This window comes from Columba livia, chromosome 16, assembly GCF_036013475.1.
Source record: "Columba livia isolate bColLiv1 breed racing homer chromosome 16, bColLiv1.pat.W.v2, whole genome shotgun sequence".
NCBI classification, from domain to species: Eukaryota; Metazoa; Chordata; class Aves; order Columbiformes; family Columbidae; genus Columba; species Columba livia.
This window is the reverse complement of record NC_088617.1, coordinates 6,772,958-6,792,100: the sequence shown is the minus strand read 5'-3', so window position 1 is coordinate 6,792,100 and position 19,143 is coordinate 6,772,958. Positions and strand designations below refer to the sequence as shown.

The window sequence follows — 19,143 nt, the reverse complement described above, 5'->3', positions numbered from 1 at the left end:
TAGTAGACTGTTTGCAGGCTACATGCACGATTTGAGACATGATGTCCCCACTCCCTGCACGGCAGCATGACTGGCTCACCGAGCGCTCAACTCTGGCTGGCTCACAGCGCAGAAATGCCTTGCAAAGGTGAAGAATCTCAGCACAGACATCTGTTTGTCCTCGTCCTGGGCACCCAGCAGTGTCCCCATCCCTCTCCCATCCCAGTGCGGGGTAACTGCAGGGTTCACAGCCAGAATCCCTGTCCCTCCACAGCTCCACAGACTGACAGTGACTGTCCTTGGCTGGGACTCAGGTGCGATAGCTGAAGGCAGGAGCCTCCAAAAATACTCATGGGGTTGTCACCCCCGGGGAGTGATGGATGCTGGCAACACTGTTCTTCCCTGGACACCCACCAAAACCTGTGTTGGACACATGAGGACAAGCACCCTCCTTCACCTGATCTGCTGGCACCCATCTGAGGAGCTGTAGGTTGGGGGGAGAAGGGAAATTTGGGGAGGAGGGAACAACCAAGCATTGTTTGCCACTCTGTGCCCACCTGTGCATGGTGCCCAATGGACCCTGGTGCCCTCAGGATCTGTCTCCGTGAATGCGGAGGGATCTGGGGGTTATGCACGGTGGACCCCCGGCAGGGATGTGGGGGAGATGATGCCCCACAGGGATCCAGGGCGGGGGTGATGCCTGGCAGCCCCCCGGCACGAATCCCGGGGAGAAGATGCCCGGCAGCTCCCGGGCAGGGATCCGGGGGGATGATGCCCGGCAGGGATGCGGGGGGTTGATGCCCGCAGCCTCCGGGCAGGGATGCGGGAGGATGCTCGGGGCATCCCCGGGGAAGGGAGAGGGCGCAGCACGGGGCGGGCTGGCGGCGGAGCGGCGGGCGGAGCGCCCGGGGTGGTGGATCGCGGCGCCGCCCCCGGCGCGGGTACCGGGGCGGGGCGGGCCGGGAGCGCCCGGTGCCGGCGGCGGCGCTGGGGGGAGCGGGGCTCCGTCCCCGCCGGAGCGCGGCCCCGCTGCGCGGAGGATGAGCTGCGGCCAGCCCAAGGACATGGAAGGTACCGGGCACGGGCGGGGGTCTCAGGTGTGCTGCGGGACGCAGCTCTTGCAGCCTCTAACGCGGCGGGAGCGTCCCTGGGGGCTGTCCCATCCATCTCGGGGGTGCCCGCCTTCCAGCCTCCGGCGCTGTCCCCTCCGTCCCGTAGGGCTGCCCACCCTCCAGCCCCGGAGGTTGTCCCCTCTATCCCGGGGGATGCCGTCCACACCCTCCCCAGCGCTGTCCTGCCCATCCCGGGGGTCTGCCCCTCCACATCCCCCTTTCCTGCCCTCAGCATCCAGGGGAGGGTCTGTCCCCAGTCTCTACCCCCAGTGTAATGGGGTACCAGTGAAATGGACTGGGAAATTTGGCTGGGGGGGGATGCGTGTGTGAGGGTAGGGCAGGGCAGGACTTGGGGTGCTGGAGCAGGGCAGGACCCCGGGGAAGAGTGTAACAAGGTGGAAGGGTGTCACTGCAGGCAGGGGTGTCCCTGCCTGTGGGCTCCTGCACCAGCCTCCTGCCAGGAGACCTTGCTCTGCCCAGGGACACCCCAAGGTCCTGCCTGCTGCCCTCACCCCACAGCCTCTTGGGTGCCCAATCCTACAGAGATCCCTTGTTCTGGGATGCTTGGGGACACCCTGGCAGTACCCATGGTGGGCTCAGGTGCACAGACACCCCCAAAGACATGCACAGTCTGTGCCCCAGGGTCCCCATCGCAGGGCTGCCTGCCCCTCCATGCAGGTGGCAGCACCCATTTATGCTCCCTTGATACACACCCAGGGCACAGTGATGCACGGGAGGATGGAAAGGGCATCTGCCTTTTGTTCCCTTCCTTCTCTTTCCTCGGGAGACATGAGTGCTGAGCAGGTGCTGGCCTGAGCTCTGTCCCTAGGCAGGGCTCCCATCTCACTTCTGCCAGCAGAGAATTCAGAGGGAAACGATGAGGCAATGCTCATCGCAACCAGCGCCTGGGTCAAGCACCCACAAGAAGAACCCAGGGAGGCTTCAGAGGGTGTGAATCCTCTCTGAACATGGTCTCATACTCCTTGGGGCCAGCAGGTCTTAGGGAGTGGCTCAAGGCATGATCTGGTCCATAAGGACATCCTATAGGTATGGCTTCAAAGATCACATGCACTGGGGGGTCCTGGAGAGCATCAGTGTCTCCTCAGGGACTCAGCCAGGGCAAGCAGCAACTTCACCGTGCACCAGGGTGAAGCCACATGGAAGAGAGGGAGGGGAGCAGGGCAGCGGCAATGCCAGCCAGGCTTGTGGTTCGTACAGATGCTGCTGAAAGCAAGATGAGTCCCTCTCAAAGCTGCTCCATGAGCAGAGTAGATTCCCCGTCCTTGGAGTCCTGGGAGAGCTCTGGGCTTGTCCTCCCTTCACCTGTGTGGAGGAACACGAGAGGGACGAGCAGCTCCCAGCGAATCCTTCGCCGACTGCTGGCAAATCCCTCGCCCCATTTGGTGCTCAATGTCCCTTTCCCTCCCAGACACCAGGAGCCAGACAAAAAGGCAGAGGGATTTCTTTCCTTGCGAGGGTTGTTCCAACTCCCAGGTCTCGTTGTTAATCCCTGGCTGCTCCCCATGGCATCTGCCTGCACACATGTCCCCAGCAGGAGGGCAGGTCTGTGGGACTATGTCGCCATCAAAGACACAGGGAGATCCCTGAGGCCATGCTGGGAAGTGGTGGCAGAGAAGGGAGCTGGATGCAGGCAGCATGTTGCCTGTCCAGGTGCTGGGCTCCCCTCCCCACCCCCTGCCTGCTCCTCCTGTGGCTTGGCCACCTGCCACCATGTCCCCCGGGGCATGTCCCCAACACCTGCCAGCACAGTGACTGCGAAAAGTCAGCTCGAGGCTGTCTTGCTGGTAGCGATCAGCCTGTGCTCACCCTGGGACCATCCCAGGGATGATCTCCCTGGGGCGTGCTGCCACATCCTGCCCCAAGGTCCCTGTCCCCGGGGGGTTTCCCATCCCTCTCTCCCAGCAGTGTCTGCCGCTGCTCTTAGCTTCTCCAGTGCTCACGTTTCACCAGCCATAAAAGTGTCTGGAGAGGGAAAGACAAGGAGCAGTGACGTGCCAAAGGAGGGGAGGGAGAGATGTCTGTCCCTGCCACTGCTGCAGACCCTCTTCTGCCACTCAGGGCAGGTGGCTGCTGGTCCCCCTGCGGTGAACCAGCCCCTGGTGTCCCCCTCCACCCATCCTGTGTGGATGGAGAGGTGCCCAAAATGGACCAAAGAGACACAAAAAGAAAAGGAGCTGAGGCCACAGGGACCATGGAGCAGCTCACAGGGACATGGAAAGATGGGGGCACAGGGGCCATTCAGGAACCAGAGCTGAGCTCTCCCCTCTCTGCCTGAGCTGGGGCTCAGCTGGCCCCAAGGTTCCTGCAGCCCCGTTTCAAGGTGTCGTTTCCTGTGCCCAGCACAGTGTTTGCTCACTGACCCACGCTGTCAGCTGTGGGCACCCCTGCTCTGCCTGCACCCCAGCATTGCCACAACTACAACAGCTTCAGCCATGTGCTGGAGCAGACCCTGCTGAGCCCCAGGAAGGGTGCTCATCACCCCGTTCCCTCTTTTCTTTTCCTCCTGCATCCCAAACAGCCTAAGCCATTAGTGATCCCATTGCTGCCAGGCCCCACTCAGCCCCAGGGCACTTTGATGCCCAGCAGGTCTGTCATCCCCCATGACACCCCCCGCCAGGCTCTCTGTCCCTCTCCCTGCCAGCTGGTCCTGCCGCGGGATTAGGTGGGAGCTTGCGGGGAAAACACCAAGCATCTCTCTGGATCAAACGCCCACGGGGTGATGGCAAGGGGGTGTAATCCACCCCCCCTCCCCATGCGAGGCTGGTTGGGGGCTGCCCGACGCCGGAGCCAGGGTGAGTGCGCAGACAGCGTATCTTGGCAGCAGGAGGGAGGCGATCGGGGGAATCAGTCAGGTGTGGAAGAGGTATGAGGGGAGGCAGGGATGGAGCCACGCTGGTGACAGCCGGTGCTGCCGAGCGCTCGCACGCATCCCTCCTCCCGCCGAGATGCAGCAGGGCCGGCCATCCCTCTGCTGCGTTTCCACCATCCGCAGCTCGCAGGGTGCACCCGAGCCAGGTGAGGTGGGCTGCAGTGCATGGCTAGGGGGTTGCAGGGCAGGTCCGGGAGGCTGCAGGGCTGGCAGAGGGGGTGGGAGATGCTGCATGTGCATCCTCAGCCGGCAGTCACAGCCACTGGCTCGGCAGAAAGAGGAGTGGAGGGGATGGAGGGCAGCCGGGTGCTCATGGTTTTGCTGTGGCTGCTCCTGTGCAGGGCACGGGAAGGAGAGGCGACCCCGTGCCCAAGGCCACCCCTGTGTCCCTGCTGTGGGGCTCCCGTGCCCCCACCATTTCCTTCCCTGGCTCAACACCCCTTGTCCTCACCCGCACCGGGTCCTCCCGGGTGATGGGGCTGTCGGGACTGAGGGCTGGGGGAGCAGGAGGCTGCCAAGGAGCTGCTGGTGGGACTGACAGGGGTTTGGGGCTCCAGGACAGCTGCTGTCTGCCCTGACAGGAGTGGTGCCACCAGTGTTCCCAGCCCTGCCTGTCTTCTTGCTTGTTTTTCCCTTCCTCTTTCCCCCTTCTCTCCTGTCTGCTCTCACTTTGGCTCTCTTGCCTCGAGCCGTGTTTCCTGGAGGAGCGTGGACACCACATCCAGATGCTCTATATCCCCTGTGGATGTAGGTGCTAATTATGGCCAGAGCCCTGTTCCCATACCTGTCCCCAGTGCCCAGCAGGATGGTCAGTTCTCAGCTGGGGGTAACCCAGCACGGCTACAATAGGGCTGGGGTTCGGGGTGCTGGGGGACGAGACAGCCGGGAACATCTTGGGCGTCCTTGGCTGGAGGGAGCACAACCTACTGCCGTCCTCACCCGTCAGGTCTGGAGTGTCTGAGACTGTAGGAAGCCATCAGAGACATGTCTATCAACTGTGACAGGCACCGAGAGCACCCCACAAGCCCTGCTTGACACCGAGCCCCTCTGTGGATCTCCCTTGTGTTCTGTAAAACCCCTTGCCTCTCCTGCCTCAGTTTCCCCATGGCAACGCTTATCACTGGGTGTGTTTAAGGAGCAAGGTAGTGTGATGTGGTCTGGATAGTCTGGGACACACAAACACATTAACAACCATTTACTGCTCCATTTTGACTTATTTTGGCTGGTTTGTCTCCTCTTCTGTGATGGTGTGTTTGAGAGAGATCTTTGAAACCTCTTCTCTCTTAAAACCCACTAATCATGAAAATGAGCTGCAGTGAGTTTTCTCCAGCCCTTCTGCTCTCCCAGGGAGGGTTATCCCAGGGGTGAGTTATCCCAGGGGTGGGTTATCCCTGGAAGTGGATGTCTGTCAGTTCCTGCTCCACTTTTGGTGGTTTTGAGGGAGCGGGTGAGCTGGGGGATGCTCTGGGCTTTGCTCCTGCGGATCAGCGCTGCTTATCTCAAGCCAGTTGGCCTTTATCCGGAGCAGACGGGTGCCTGAGCCCCTAATACCCCCCCTCCTCCTCCCACAGCAGCCAGGTCACTTCAGCCCCTTCCAAAGGAAAGGTTTGCGTCCTCGCTGAACACCGCGAGAGTGTTAAAACACACGGGGTGAAGGACAAAAACCCTTTATTGTAGGTAAATGGATCTCTTTGGGCCACCAGAGATGGACTGGCAGGTTTTTGGCCATCACTTGGGTGCGCAGGTTTGTGCAACCGCCCCCGAGCAGCCACAGGCGTCCCCACACCAGCCTGCGTCCCTTTCTCCATTGGGCTGCTCAGGAGGGCTTTATTTTCTCCTCATTCCTCTGTGGTGGCAGTTTAATGTCAACCTGGTCCATGGAAAGTGGCTCATCCCCTTTGTCCCCTGCCAGCAGTGACAAGCAGGAGGTTGTCACCACATGGTCCCCATGGCTACTGGGTGGGTGTCACGACAAGCATCGCTCGTGGGAGTTTGTCTGGGCAAATATCTTATATGCACCAGCTGGTGGGTTCATGGGCGGATGGATCTTCTCCCTGGCAATGGGAAGGGAAGGTGGAGGGGGGAGATTTTGACAGTGCCGAGCTCAGCAAGTCCTGTGGGGTAGAAAAGACATTTTTGCGTGCCTGAGCATAGGGTGGAGGGGAACTGTGGCCATGTCTCACCCCTCTTCCCTCCACAGCTGCCGCTGCTCACTTCAGCTTCTGCCGCAGCCTCCTGGAGCACACGGTCTCGGCTGAAAACCTCAACTACCGCCTGCAGAGGAACCCAGGCAGCAGTCTCACCTGGCACGACGGCCGCAGCCAGCGGCCTGATGGTGGCCGCACCGTCAAGCTCCTGCGGCAGCCGGGCACTGAGGGCTCGCAGGTACCTACCGGGCTCCCCCAGACCCCCTGGGGATGCCCGGGGCAACGTGGCTCCTCATGTCCCCCCACCTATTCCCCGCAGGAGTGCCTCTTCTTTCTCTGCAGGACCAGGCCTTCAGATCCTATTTTGCTGCAAGCCCTAGTGATTACTGGGCATTTAATTATAGCGATATATATAAATATAATAATTATTATAATGAGGCTGGGGTGAGCTCTGTGCATCCCCTCCCCTCCACACCTAGAGCTGCGACTTGAGACAATTTCGCAGTAAATGTGCCAGTGCCAAATTCCTTGTAATGCCTTAAAATCTCTGAGTGTATGGGTATGTCTTAGCCAGGTTCAGACCATTCACCTCCTAAAATTCTGAACTTATTCATGAGGCTGTGAGCTGAAGGTTTCCTGCCATTTGCCTCTGCACGGCCATGGAAAGGAGCATCTCCCTGGTGAGCGGTTCCTGGTGCTTCCCACCCACCCTGGGAGCGGTGATCAGAGGCAGCACATCCAGCCTCCCAGGGGCATTTAGGGGCAAGAAAGGCTTTAATTTTGCCATAAGGAGGAAAAATACCGAGAGAAAGGAGATGACAGGAGTTGCTCCATGCAGCTCACAGGGATGGCTCCCCTGCCCAGCTCCCCTCAGCCTTCTTCTGCCTCCCCATGGAGCATCCCTGAGCCCTCCTGACTGCTCTCCTCTACACCGGTGCTCGGTATTCACGGCTGAGAGTTTATCAGAGCGACAGCGCAGCTCAGCCGGCTGGAAAACGAGCCTGTGATTCATTACACCTCCCCTGCCCTCCTGAGGAATGCAGGGGCTGGCTTGGGGACCCACCGGCGTGGCTTCGCCACAGGGGACAACATGCCCCAAGCCAGCAGCATGGGCTTTGGGATGCTGGGATGGGTCCCCAGCATGGGGCTGTGTCTGATGGGCGAAGCGCTTGCAGACGTGAGCTTACCCAGGGAAATTGCAGGTTATTTGTCACCTCCTCGCCCGTGCCTCGGAGGGTTAGTTGGGTAATAGCTGCAGGAAGCTCGCAGGAAGCTCACGGGAATCTCGCTGCTATTTCCCCCAGCCCCTCCACTTCTCATCATTGCCCGTTAGTGAACCCAGAGCAAATCGCCTCCTCCTCCCCACGGCTCGCTCAGCCAAGTGTGAAGGAGCCCAGCGACCGGCACAGGCTGGAGCTGCTCCTGAGGGCAGGCTGCACTGGGGATGTATGGGGGGGGGGGCGGGCAGCTGCTGGAGGTTCCCCCAAAGGTGAGGGTTTGGTTGGGAAACCAAATCGTGCACATCGTCTATCACATTTTCCATCTGCTTTGGAGATGTACTCCTCGGTTATTAATTTGTGGCCTCCCACCTTTACCTTCTTCCCTCTCACTTCAATGTCCCCAGATGCCACAGGGGAGCTCTGCTTGAGGAAAAGTCCCTTTCCAAGCCCAAAATCTCCCCCGGGGGAAACAGCAGCCCCTGCGAGGCTGGCTGGGCTCGACGTGGTGAGCAACGCCCTGGACCCTGTTGCCCTGCACTGCCTCCTCTCTGGCATCTCGCAGGGATGTGCCACTAGTTTCAATAACCACAGGATGTCTGGTGTCTCTGTCACACTAATTATCTCTGCTGCTCTATTAGGCATGCTTAATTAGCCAATGTTCGCACATGGAGGTTGACATTGGCATAGCACAGTCCAAGCGCTGTCAACCTTTCCCATGCTGCTACGTTCCCGCATCAGCTGCTTCTTTTGCCATGTCCCTGGGTGCTGCTTCCCAGGGATTTCTGGTGGGGATGGCTTTGCACCTGTACCAAATTCTGTCAGGGATGGCTTTGTGCCAGTACTGAATATCTGGTGGAGATGGCTTTGCACAGAAATGAATTCTGGTTGGGATTGGCTTTGCACCAGTATCCACTGCCCCCGGGACCTTGTTGGCTCCATCCCCACTGAGAGATTGTCCCTTCTCTGCCTGGCAACAGGGGGGTCCCTGAAGACCCCCAGGATGTTTCATGAGCCCATATGATGCCCTGCTGGGCTGGGACACACATAGGGGACAGGGACCACGGCTCTTGTCTGCAGCAGGAGGGCTGAGGGACTTCTGGATGTGGGGTCTGTGTAGGACAGGGCCCACAAATTGGACCCTCATGCCCGTTCCCCCCACCTCCCTCACCACCTCCTCTGATGCTGCTGTTTCGGGGTGAGCCCAGAGATTCCCGAGGGTGCAAAGTTGAACACTGCTGGTGTCACCACAGTCCAGCATCCCCCCAACATCCCCATGGGCTGACATCCCGTGGCATTTTCCTCCTGGAAGGGTTGAACCCCACTTACCCCCCAACCTCTTGCTCCCCCAGGGCCGTGGCTGTGACCACTATGGCATCTACCACACCAGCCCCACACTGGGCTGCCTGGCCAAGCCGGTGGTGCTCTGGAGCCAGCAGGATGTGTGCAAATGGCTGAAGAAGCACTGTCCACACAATTATCTCATCTACGTTGAGGCGTTCGCCCACCACGCCATCACAGGTACAGGGATCACCCCCACTAATCAGCGGGACTAATTGCCGTTAGCATGTGCTGCTGGGAAGTAGCTGTTTGAAGGGTCGTGGTTTGGAAGGCAGATGTACCCCAGTTTCTGTCCCCTCTCACCACGGAGATGCCACTGGGGTGGGAGCCACTCCCAGGGCTTGGGGACACCCACCCTGACTGGGCAGGAGGCATCTGCCACCGGGATGAGCTCCAGGACTGGCCGGATGTTCTTTAAAATGAGCATAAATTGCCTTGGGGAGGTTGTGGTTTATAAGATGAGGGAGAGTTTTCTCCTCACCTAGATTAATATAATAAGAATATTTTTATAGTGTTTTAAAGATTTTTGCAGAAGAGGAAAAATTTCTGCCCAGCTGGAGTCCAAGTTGCAAATGTCTTTGTCCAAGTCTTAATCCAACTCCCAGCCAAGTCCTTGGAGGAGTCTGGGACCTGCTCCCTCCCCTTTTGCCCCGTGGGGACAGTGGCTTTGACATCTACATAAGAGCATTGTCCCAGTCCGACCGTGATGTGCATGGCTGGGCAGAGCTCAGACAGGGCCAGGAAAACGTGACGGGGAAGGGAGCGCAGGAGCTGCCCGGGAGGGATGCAAACCCTAATGCAAGAGCTCAGCCAGCCCTTGCAGGGGAAACAAAGGCAGCATTAGCAAATGGACCCTGGGAAACAAGAACGAAATCTGGTTGTAAATCTCTAATAGCCCCCGGACTGGAGGAGAGTGGCTCGCTGGGGACAGTGGTGGCAACGCTAATGCATTTTGATGGGTACCCCCATTCCCCCGGGATGGCCAGCCCATGCGGGGACCGTGCGCTCAGACAAAACATCTCCTGACGCAGGAGGTGGAGTGGAGAAATGGAAAGCTCCAGCCTGCGGGGCTGGGTGATGTGATTGCTGAAGCCGGTACCTGTCCTGAGGCTGGGGATCTTGAGCTGCCACCCTCCAAAAGTGGGGCCACCTTTGAGGCTTCCCCATCCCTGTGAGTCCAGGTGGTGAAAGAGCATTTTAGGTTTTCTTCCCTTTTCCCCTCTTCGTTTTTGCATGAAGATGGGCTCCTGTCTGAGTTACACGTTTGCCACACCGGGCACTGAGCAACGCTGCGTTTGCAGGTCGGGCACTGCTGCGGCTGAACGGGGAGAAGCTGCAGCGCATGGGCATTGCACATGAGGCGCAGCGGCAGGAGGTTCTGCAGCAGGTCCTGCAGCTCCAGGTGCGCGAGGAGGTCCGGAACCTGCAGCTGCTCAGCCAAGGTAGGGCCGGCGGGAGGCCGAGTGGGGAGAGGGGCTGTGGAGCCAAACCCCGGGGAGGTTGTGTCCCTCTTGCCACCGTCTGGATGGGAGAGGAGTGTCTGGGTGGCCACCAAAGCCAGAGGCACCAAACTATGTTGCTGGTGCAAGTGCAGCCCATGGTGTGGGTGGGATGGCATGTGGAGCACAGGGTGGGGTGAACAGGAAGGGGTTGTGGTACACTTGGATGAGCTGTGGTGCACAGATTGTGCACAAGGATGGGCTGAAGTCCACAGGTTGTGGTGCACAAGGGTGGCTTATGGTGCACAGGTTATGATGCACAGGGATCAATTATGGTGCACGGGTTGTGGTGCACAGGGATGGGTTGTGGTGCACAGATTGTAATGCAATGGATGGGTTGTGGTGCATGGGGCCAGGGGTCTGTGCACAGCACAAAATGCATTAGTGGCATTTTGCATGGAAGGGAGAGGATTCTCCAGGGCTGGCAGCGGGTGAGCTGGAACGAACTACCCTGCAGGCCGTTTATTCCTTCCTCTCCCGCCTTGTTCCAGCCTCTTTTGGAAATGTCTCCTAGCTGATCCGTCTGTTTGGCAGATTGTACCAACACTGTGAACCGAGCACCTCTGGGATGGGCTGTGCCTCGCCGATATGAGACCTGAACCGCACACTCAGAATACGAAGAGACAGCTTCCCAGCCACACCGGGACTTCTCTCCCACTTCTTCTCTCTCTTTCTTTTTTTATGACTACACTTCTGTGCAGAGATGGGAGGTTTCCTCCAGCAGACGTGGCTCTTGGCTGGAGAAAAATTAGCAAAACGGCCTCCGGTGATGAACTTTTGCTCACCTGAGCCTGACAATTCACAGGGAAAGAGATGGAAAAAAGGAGGCAATGATAGGCAGGGCTCAGCGTTGTGGACAAATCCAGCGTGGTTATTCCCAGGATGGCTCAGAGCCACGCACGGGAAGGTAAAGCCTTATACACATGGGTGGCATCCCAGCACCTGACAGCTCATGTCCGTACCTCGGAGCTTATTTAGGGAGATTTAATTTTCTCTTCAGACTGGGCTGTCTTCCAGCGTCCTAGGAGGTAATGTTATCAGTAACAAACAAGATGACTCGACCCACCAAAGAAAAATTAAAAGTGGGGCCAAGTCACCAGCACCAAGCTCCACTTGGTGAGTTAAGAAGGGAGCTGAGTCATTGGAGCTGGAAAATCCGGGAGCAGCGGCAGGCTGGATATGCCAGGAGGGTGTCATGGCCTCAGGGAGCTGTGCCAGAAGCTCGTCCTTCATCCCACCTCATTTGCAGGCAGCCGAGGAGCCGATGTGGGGCTGGGTGGCAGCAGCCGGGGGTGCTGGTTCTGGTGCCGGGGGCTGCCTGGGTGAGGACGGGGGCTCCTGGGTGCCAGGTCCCCCCTGGTGCACAGTCATGCTCCCTCCGGTGCCCTCTGGGGTCTCACCAGTTCTTTGCAGAGCTCTGCTCCTCCGGGCATTTGCTGATGTTCATCCCAACCTCCTGCCCAGGGGCTGGTGATGGTGCCACCAAACCCTCGTGCCACCCCGATGACCTGGCTTATTTACTGCTACAGCCCCTCCCACCACCCAAAGCCCCTGTCTGCAGCCACAGACCACTCGTGCAGGCAGGTAAGGAGCAACCAAGGCTTTGGGGACCAAGTGGATGCTGTCACCTCCCCATCATCCCCCTCTGGTAATGAGGGCAGGGCAGCTGGGGGGTCCCAAAACAACAGCACCGCAGAGCCCTTGGGGCACTGGCAGGGGTGTGGGGCAGGTTGTGGTGGCCCCCCTGGCCAGGGACCCACCCACCTGCTCCTCTGCTGGTAATAAAATGAGAGACTGTTATTTTAACTTGCTGCTCTTCTGACTCTTCCCACACCTGAATGTGCGTCATGGGTTTAGTCCTCCAGCCCTTCCCGGGGATGCTCAGGATGTGTCCACAGCCCTAAACTCCCTGGGACAAGCACCTCCATGGGGACAGGGGCCCGTGCAGGAACAAGCCTCAGCCTGGGGGTTTCCTGGTATTTAAATCCCCCACCAGGTCCACAGAAAAGCTGCAGAAATGAGAATTAAGAAGCTGCTGTGAGAATTTGGGGTTGTAGTTACCACTCCAGTGCAGGTGATGGCTCATGGCAAAGCAAAGGTCTCCAAAGCTCATCTGTGAGAGTCATTACTCTGGCTAACGAGCTGTGCTAAATGGGAAAGGATATCATGGGGCTGTGGGCAGGATTAAGGCAGTGGAGTTGGTTGCTGGCATGGGATAGCATCAGCCCAATGTCATCCCTGTCCCGTCCTTGTCCCATCTCAGCGACACTGCTCCCCAGTGAAGAGCTGGAAGATTTCCACGGGTGTGGAAGAGGAGCTGAAAACAAGTGGTTTGCCCACGACTAGCAAAAACTGTGATTGCACCCAAACGTTTTTAATCTCTCCCCCTGAAAGCCCCAAGAAAAGCTGTTCCCAGAGCCCTCGAGGCAGCATCCCTGGGAGCTGCTGGGTGTCGGGCTGCGGGTGAGGAACATCGTTAGAGGGAGATGCTGAGCTGCTCTCCCGAGCTCCCGAGCTGTGCGGGGAGACAAGTGGCATCTCCAGGCTACAGCTCTGGGCAGTCCTAACTCATCAAGTTCATGATGGTTTTTCTGCCTGAAATGCAACTGGGGCACACAGAGTGGTGCTGGGGCTTCCCCTGACTCCCCCAGAAAGGCAGGGTGTCCCCAGAAAGGTCCTGTCCCAAAGCCCAGCTGCTCCCAAGGGCATGAGTCACTGTGGGACCTCCCATGTGCCGTGTCCACCTGCACTGGGCTGCGCTCCAGTTCCTCATCTGCACGGAAGGAAAGAGGCACAGAGGAAAGCAGAAACCCCAGCAGCGCACTGGGCTGGACCCCCACGCTTGTCCCCATTGAGGTGTCCCCGTGAGGCTCTCCAGGCAGGACAGGGCTGGAGGTGCTGGGTAGCACGATGTCCACGGGGCAGGCAGGAGGATGCTGTCCTGTCCCCCAGCCTCTGCTCCAGCGGGGTATGTGCCGCCTGTGCCTTCATCCCAGGGAGGATGGTGATGGTGAGAGCGGAGCATTCCTCCAGCCAGGCTCTGGACCAGTGTCTGGTGTCATCTAATGCACTTGGCTTGTCCGAGGGGAACCTGGGGCTGGATTCTGCCCAGAGTAGCAGAGGCACAGCCCCCAGCATGGGTTTGCCTTTGGTGGCTCTGGGTACACAGCAAAAAAAATCCAGCAATCCTTCCCAGTGGTAGGGGCAGTTTTCAGATTCTAGTATGGTTTTCAAGGAAAAAAAAAAGCTAGTACAGTTGTACGTAGAAAATGCATGCCTAATTTGGACAAGTAATTACTGAGCGCGGCTTGATGATACAGATACCTCCAGCTCTGAAATGCTGCTGATTGCATCTCTGATTCAGGAAATGACCCCCATTCCCCAGCACTGACATTCCTGCTTGGCTATGAGCACAGCCTGTGATTTCCCGGCTGCCTGGGGTGCGAGGACATGGTTTGCTGAGCAGAGAGGGACAGACGGATGGATGGCAGCTCCTGCCATGGGCTCTGCTGAACCGAGGCCACTTTGAATCTGAACCCCAGTCCCTAGCAGATTACATGCTTGATCTAATTGTCCTCCCCTCAGGTGTCTGGGGCAGGTTACAAACCACCCCAAATCGTCGCCTTTTTGATGCTCACAGGCAGCTCCTTACGAAGTTTCTTGCACCTGCAAGCACCACAGCGGGACAACAGGGAAGGAAACAGGAGGAATATCAGTCACTGGTGGCATGTGCCACGTGTCGGGGCTACACAAGCCCCAGGGAAGATATAGGGCATAGAGGCTGGTAGGGAGGCACTGGTGCTGGTGTAAATCAGAGCATACCCAGGAGGTGTGAGCTGGGGGGGAACACAGAGAAACAGCTGCTCCTGGGATGCTCCGGCAGCCGCATACTGGCACTGGCAAACCTCCTGCTGTGTTTCCCAGAGCCCCGGTCCCCATCCTGGCTGCCTGGTGCCAGAGGTCAACACAGGGTTTGGGGACACACAGGGTCTCACAGCAATCTCAGCGCAAACCTTCTGCCCCAGCGTGTCCTTGCTGCACGTTCAGGACTAATCAATCTTGATTCATTGCTAATGAACTTGAGAATAGTGTTGGGATGGATCAGGTGCCACTCAGGGTGAGATGGATAATATAATTAAGATTTCCTCAAAGGTCCTGTCTTTCTTACCTTGTTAATTAAGCTGATGTGAGGTCCTCCATGCAGAATGCATAATGAGAAGCTGCTATAGACAGAGCTGGCTGATAGCGGGACACCATGCTGGAGGAATGCTGGCCCCAATCACAGGGCTGGGGATAATTTGGCAACTCTTTGGGTGTTCGGTTCCCCCGGAGTGGCTGGGAGCTGATCTCTGCTGAGAAAATGCCACACTCTTTGCACCACAAATGCATTTGGACCAAGGGTGCAGGAGGAGATAGAATCATAGAATCATTTTGGTTGGAAGAGACCCTTAAGACCATTGAGTCCAACCATAACCTAAGTCTAGCACTAAAACGTGTCCCTAAGAACCTCATCTATATGTCTTTTGGGATGAGCATCGTGGCAGAGCTTATGGCTTCCTAAAGCCCCACACGCGGCACAGGGAGCAGGACATGGCCTGTGAGGAGGAGGGGATGCTGCTCTGCTCCCTGTGGCCAAGGCACATTTTTGGTACTTGCACTCTGGTGGTGACTTATGATGATGAATTAACGGCCTGTAATAAGGGTGACAGTTCCCTTAATTAGAAAGTATCGAGCAGGGATAATTGCTTCATTTCATTATTTTCCTGCAGCACCCCGGCAGGGTTGGAGCAGGTCCCCGGGCTCAGTGGCACAAGGGGCAGCTCAGCACAGGGACGGGGTCTGGCAGGGCTGGAGGAAAGGGGGAGATGGCGTTAACAGGCTGGGAACCCCAAAATGATGAGCCGAGCGAGGGCAGCAAGAGGCAGGAGCTGGGCAGCCCAGCCCAGGGCAGGCAGCAGGGCTGAGATAAAGAATTTGTCCCCAAATTAACATCATTTGGTTTGACCAGCGTTGTTCCCCAACCTGGATGAAGGACTGACTTTGCTGCAAAAACAAGCCCTGCAGAAACATGTTGAAATATTCACAGCATTTCACCTGGGCCTTTTTTGGAAGGGAAAGTTTCAGGCGTTGTTTTGATACAACATTTCCAGACTGCGTCTTTGCACAGACAGTTAGCGGAGGGCTCCAGTAAAATCCTTCAAACTCCCAAACCAAAATGAGCCGCTTTCCTTCCTGTCAGAGAAGGTCTTTTTTAAAAAAACAGGGGAGATTTGGGGGTTTTGCAGCCACACAGCTCTGTCACCCCGCAGTGCCACCATCCTGCCCTGCACCCCTGCATCTCCCCACTGTCCCCACAGGGCTGTGGGTGCCCCAGAGACCCGACCCCATGACTCAGGGCTGTCCCCCACACAAATACTGCCCTGTAAATAATAAATAGCAGCTTCAGGGCTGCCAGGAGCTTCGTTTCTATCTGCAGACAGGAACGTATTGTCCGCAAACCTTTCCTCTTTGCACTGCAGCCATTTTGCTTTCTTGCCATATCTGAAATTAAATCTGTTACGATTTTCTATTGCTCCTTATTTTTCTTTTTCCCTTTTGCTTATATTTGCTGAGTGCATTCAACCACAGAGAGGAAAAATAAATAAATAAAGAAATGGGAAAAAAGAAGTCATCAGCATAATTCATGGCTCGCACAGTCATCGCGGGCTCCAGTTTCCAATCAGCGGCCCGGCTGCGGGAGGAGGGCTGGGGCTGGGGCTGGGGCTGGGACTGGCGCGGATGTGGCTTTGCAAACCAGCAGTGATTCCCTCTTTGTTCTGGGATCGCTCTGCTTCAGACAAACCAGCTGCTGCATGGCCCGTCCTGCACATCAGAACTGGTCCAAGGGGCTTTGTACCCCCAAAATAACAGAGGATGGAGCAGCCACTGAGCGGGTTTGCAGGCTCTGAACATAGCTGCCACTGTTATCTCAGGATAATGCTCTGGGAGACGTGGAAGTGTTGGGTCCCCCAGCCTGGATCTGGGCATCACGGTTGTGCCCTTTCCATCACCTGTCTCTGCATGGTGTGGGGTTCAGAGGATATGGGCTGAAGTCTGGGCTCCCAGTCCCTCCCAGTCCCATGCAGCGAGCATCCCGCTTTGCCTCCCAGCAGAGATGCCTCACAGCCCCCCACACACACAGCATTTAGCAGTTTTTGAGTCTCCAGAGCCAGTGACATGTAGAAGAGGCTCTGCAAAACCAGCATCCAGTTTATTTCTAACATAGTTAAGGGGCTGAATGGTACTGCTGTAGCCGGTTGCGTTAATATGTGTTGTAAAGTTACTCATCGTGTAAGTGCTCGATCAGCCAGCCACAATCTGTGCGAAGGGACGGTCCTGGTTTCAAGTCCCAACATGCCCAGGAGGATCTGCAGCCAGAAAATCAGATTATTTCCTGCCTTTCCTGTAAGAGGGGTGTTTGTTCATTTCTAGTGATTTTAACTCTTGCCCAGGTGTCTTTACAGGCCAGAATTAACCCTTGCTGGGGTACTCAGGATCGATGTTGGGTCATTGGTGGGGGTCACGGTGCTGGCTGCATCCTGATGGACACAGGGACAGTTCTGGGAGACCCAGGGCAGCTCTGGGAGACTTTCTGCTCCTCACCAGCACAAGAGGCAGAGCAATGTCGGGAGCCCACATAGGATGGCAGCACCTCGTTGCACTTGACAGCTGGCACTGCTTTGATGGCAGCAGCGGGTGCTTCAAGGGGGTCAGGGTCCCCAGGGGGATGTGCTACCTGGTCTGTGCCTCCCTGAGGACAGTGAAGCCACAGACATCTCTGGTCCCTGGGTGACACTTGTCTGTCATCACTGAGTGAGGGGAGGGAAGGCTGATGTGTGCTTGTCCTGGGTGACACCTGTCTGGCTCACCCTGCTTCACCCCTGCTTGTCACAGGGGACAAGGACAGGTTTGCCAGCCCTGCCAAAGGCTGCCTTGAATACATCTGAATTTTCCCTGCCTTCTGGAGGAGGCAGAGCCTCCCATCCTGCCTGCACCGCTGCCTGCAGCTCCTGCCTCTGCTCAGCCTGATGTGGGATGCAAAAGAGCAGCCAAACCAAACGAAACAGCCACTGTGGGATGCCCATTAGGATGGTCTGCATACCAAGATTTATCTGATCCTGGCTATATAATTGCTTTTTCCCCCTCTCCTCTTCCTGGGGCCCGTATCTATCTAATTTACATGCTTGGACTGCTTCATCCCCCGCTGCCAAGCACCTTCTCAGGTATTCACAGCCGCAGCATGTGCCGAGTTGCCCCTGCTCTGCCTCCTCCTGCTCTGCACTTGGGGACGACAGGGATGCTCAGCACACCTGGTCCCGTGCCCCACGGCAATGTGCTGGTCTGCGAGGATGAGTTCTTGTCCATAACCTGCCCCTGCAACGAAGCTGTGACGCAAGAGGAGGCATGATGGTTTCCTGTGAGCATGTGAAGAAAGGCAGCACTGCTGCCCCTGCCACTATTCTTCCTCTTCCTCCTCCTCTTCTTCCTCCTGCCCTTCCCAGCACAGCTCTTCCACGCAGTACAGCCCTGTGCATGAAACAAAGCTCCTCAGCATCTGCCCTACATTTGCTGTTCTTTTCAAGTCCATTCCTTGTCCTCCTCTCCTCCACTCAGTAAGGCCTGAACGTAGCAACTGTGGCTGCCTTTATATTGCACTATTTCCGAGTTTCTGTACCCCAACCAGCCTGCGGCCAGCTGCTCTCTCAGCCTCTGTATAACCTCTCGGGTGGCTGGGCTCCCCAGCATCTTCATCTCACCCTCACCTTCGTCCTCAAGATGCAAAATCACGCTTTGCACATACAGAAAATGAACACTGTGGCACTTCTGCGCATGTGTGTGTGCACACCTGCGTGTTCCCCACTGGCCATGTGCCCGGGGTGGCCATCGAGATGCTGCAGGGACAAGTGAAGGTGACTGGGCACCATTTGCAGCCTTATAGCGAGGAGGTTTTGCAGGTACTGACGACGCTAACAGCCCTGCCAGGCAGCTGCCTTCCTGCCTGCTGCAGGTTGGCCGCTCTCTGGGCAGGCAGCTCGCTGGCTGGGAAGTAAAGCTGCCTCAATATGCCTCATTTTATACAAAGAAGGTGGGTTGTGCCTGTCCCTCCCACCCGCTGATCTCCCTCTGCTCCACTGATGATAATACCTTGCAATTACACAAAGCTTTCCCTGCTCTCCGCAGACATTAATTAAGCTCTTTCCCCGAAATGGAGACAAAGAGGGAAACTGTGGGGAAACTCCAAACTTGGGTTGAGTTTTTTTCACTTTGGTTTTTCATGGCCATGCTATGGTGCCTCCTGATTCCCGGTGGCACCGTGTGAGCCACATGCCGGTGACGGTGGTGCAGGGTGGCCCCGACAGCAATGGCCACGCTGGGTTTTGCTCTCAAAAATTTGAGATCGGGCAGAATTTGTTTGGTTTTCCATAATTTCCAGGCAGCTACAGCCACACGGATGGTGGTGCTGGATGGTGGTGCTGGTTGCTGACACAGCTGTGCATTCCTGATGCAGGTGACTGACTCTGCCCTGTGGCACCTCCCCGGGTGCCACTGGCTCTGCAGGGGTGACACCCCAAGCATGGGAGCCGGGAAAACTGGACCGTGCTGCAGGCATCACCCTGGCCTCGCACCCAGCCTTGTCCCCAGGAGCAGGGGTGGCTTCGCAAGGGGACCCACAGCATCCGGGGGTCAGAGGGGCGGTGGATGGGCAGGACACCCTGCCTGCACCCTGGAGGGCAGGATGACAGGCAGGATGACAGGCAGGACACTCTGGAGGAGAGGGTCACAAGCAGGAAAACTCGCCTGCATGAGGCACAGGGCAGGATCACAGGCAGGACAACCTGCCTGCAAACTGGAGGGCAGGATGATGGGCGGACACCATGCGGGGCAGGATGACAGACAGGACACCCTGCCTGTAAACCG

At 57.3% G+C, this 19,143-nt stretch overlaps 1 protein-coding gene across 3 annotated transcripts; it reads left to right on the top strand.

Moving 5' to 3' along the window:
- The first annotated feature begins 891 nt into the window (after nucleotides 1-891).
- On the top strand, nucleotides 892-11,991 carry SAMD10 (sterile alpha motif domain containing 10). Of its 3 annotated transcripts, none has more exons than XM_065032279.1 (5): nucleotides 892-1,050; nucleotides 6,182-6,366; nucleotides 8,698-8,866; nucleotides 9,988-10,128; nucleotides 10,720-11,991. In XM_065032279.1, exons 1-5 carry the CDS (start codon nucleotides 1,020-1,022, stop codon nucleotides 10,782-10,784), a joined length of 591 nt encoding a protein of 196 aa, XP_064888351.1. In that variant the 5' UTR covers nucleotides 892-1,019; the 3' UTR covers nucleotides 10,785-11,991. The 3 variants fall into 3 exon arrangements, with proteins under 3 accessions (XP_064888351.1, XP_064888352.1, XP_064888353.1); XM_065032280.1 differs by having other exon boundaries at nucleotides 10,677-11,991; XM_065032281.1 differs by lacking the exon at nucleotides 892-1,050 and adding an exon at nucleotides 1,884-4,127.
- The last annotated feature ends 7,152 nt before the right edge of the window (nucleotides 11,992-19,143 follow it).

Bases quoted from the DNA above. Each gene is read 5' to 3' on its own strand.
- SAMD10 (XM_065032281.1), top strand. From the start codon at position 4,058: ATGCAGCAGGGCCGGCCATCCCTCTGCTGCGTTTCCACCATCCGCAGC. The intron at 4,128-6,181 runs GTGAGGTGGGCT...TTCCCTCCACAG, and splicing joins GCAGGGTGCACCCGAGCCAG to CTGCCGCTGCTCACTTCAGC. The intron at 8,867-9,987 runs GTACAGGGATCA...CTGCGTTTGCAG, and splicing joins CGCCCACCACGCCATCACAG to GTCGGGCACTGCTGCGGCTG.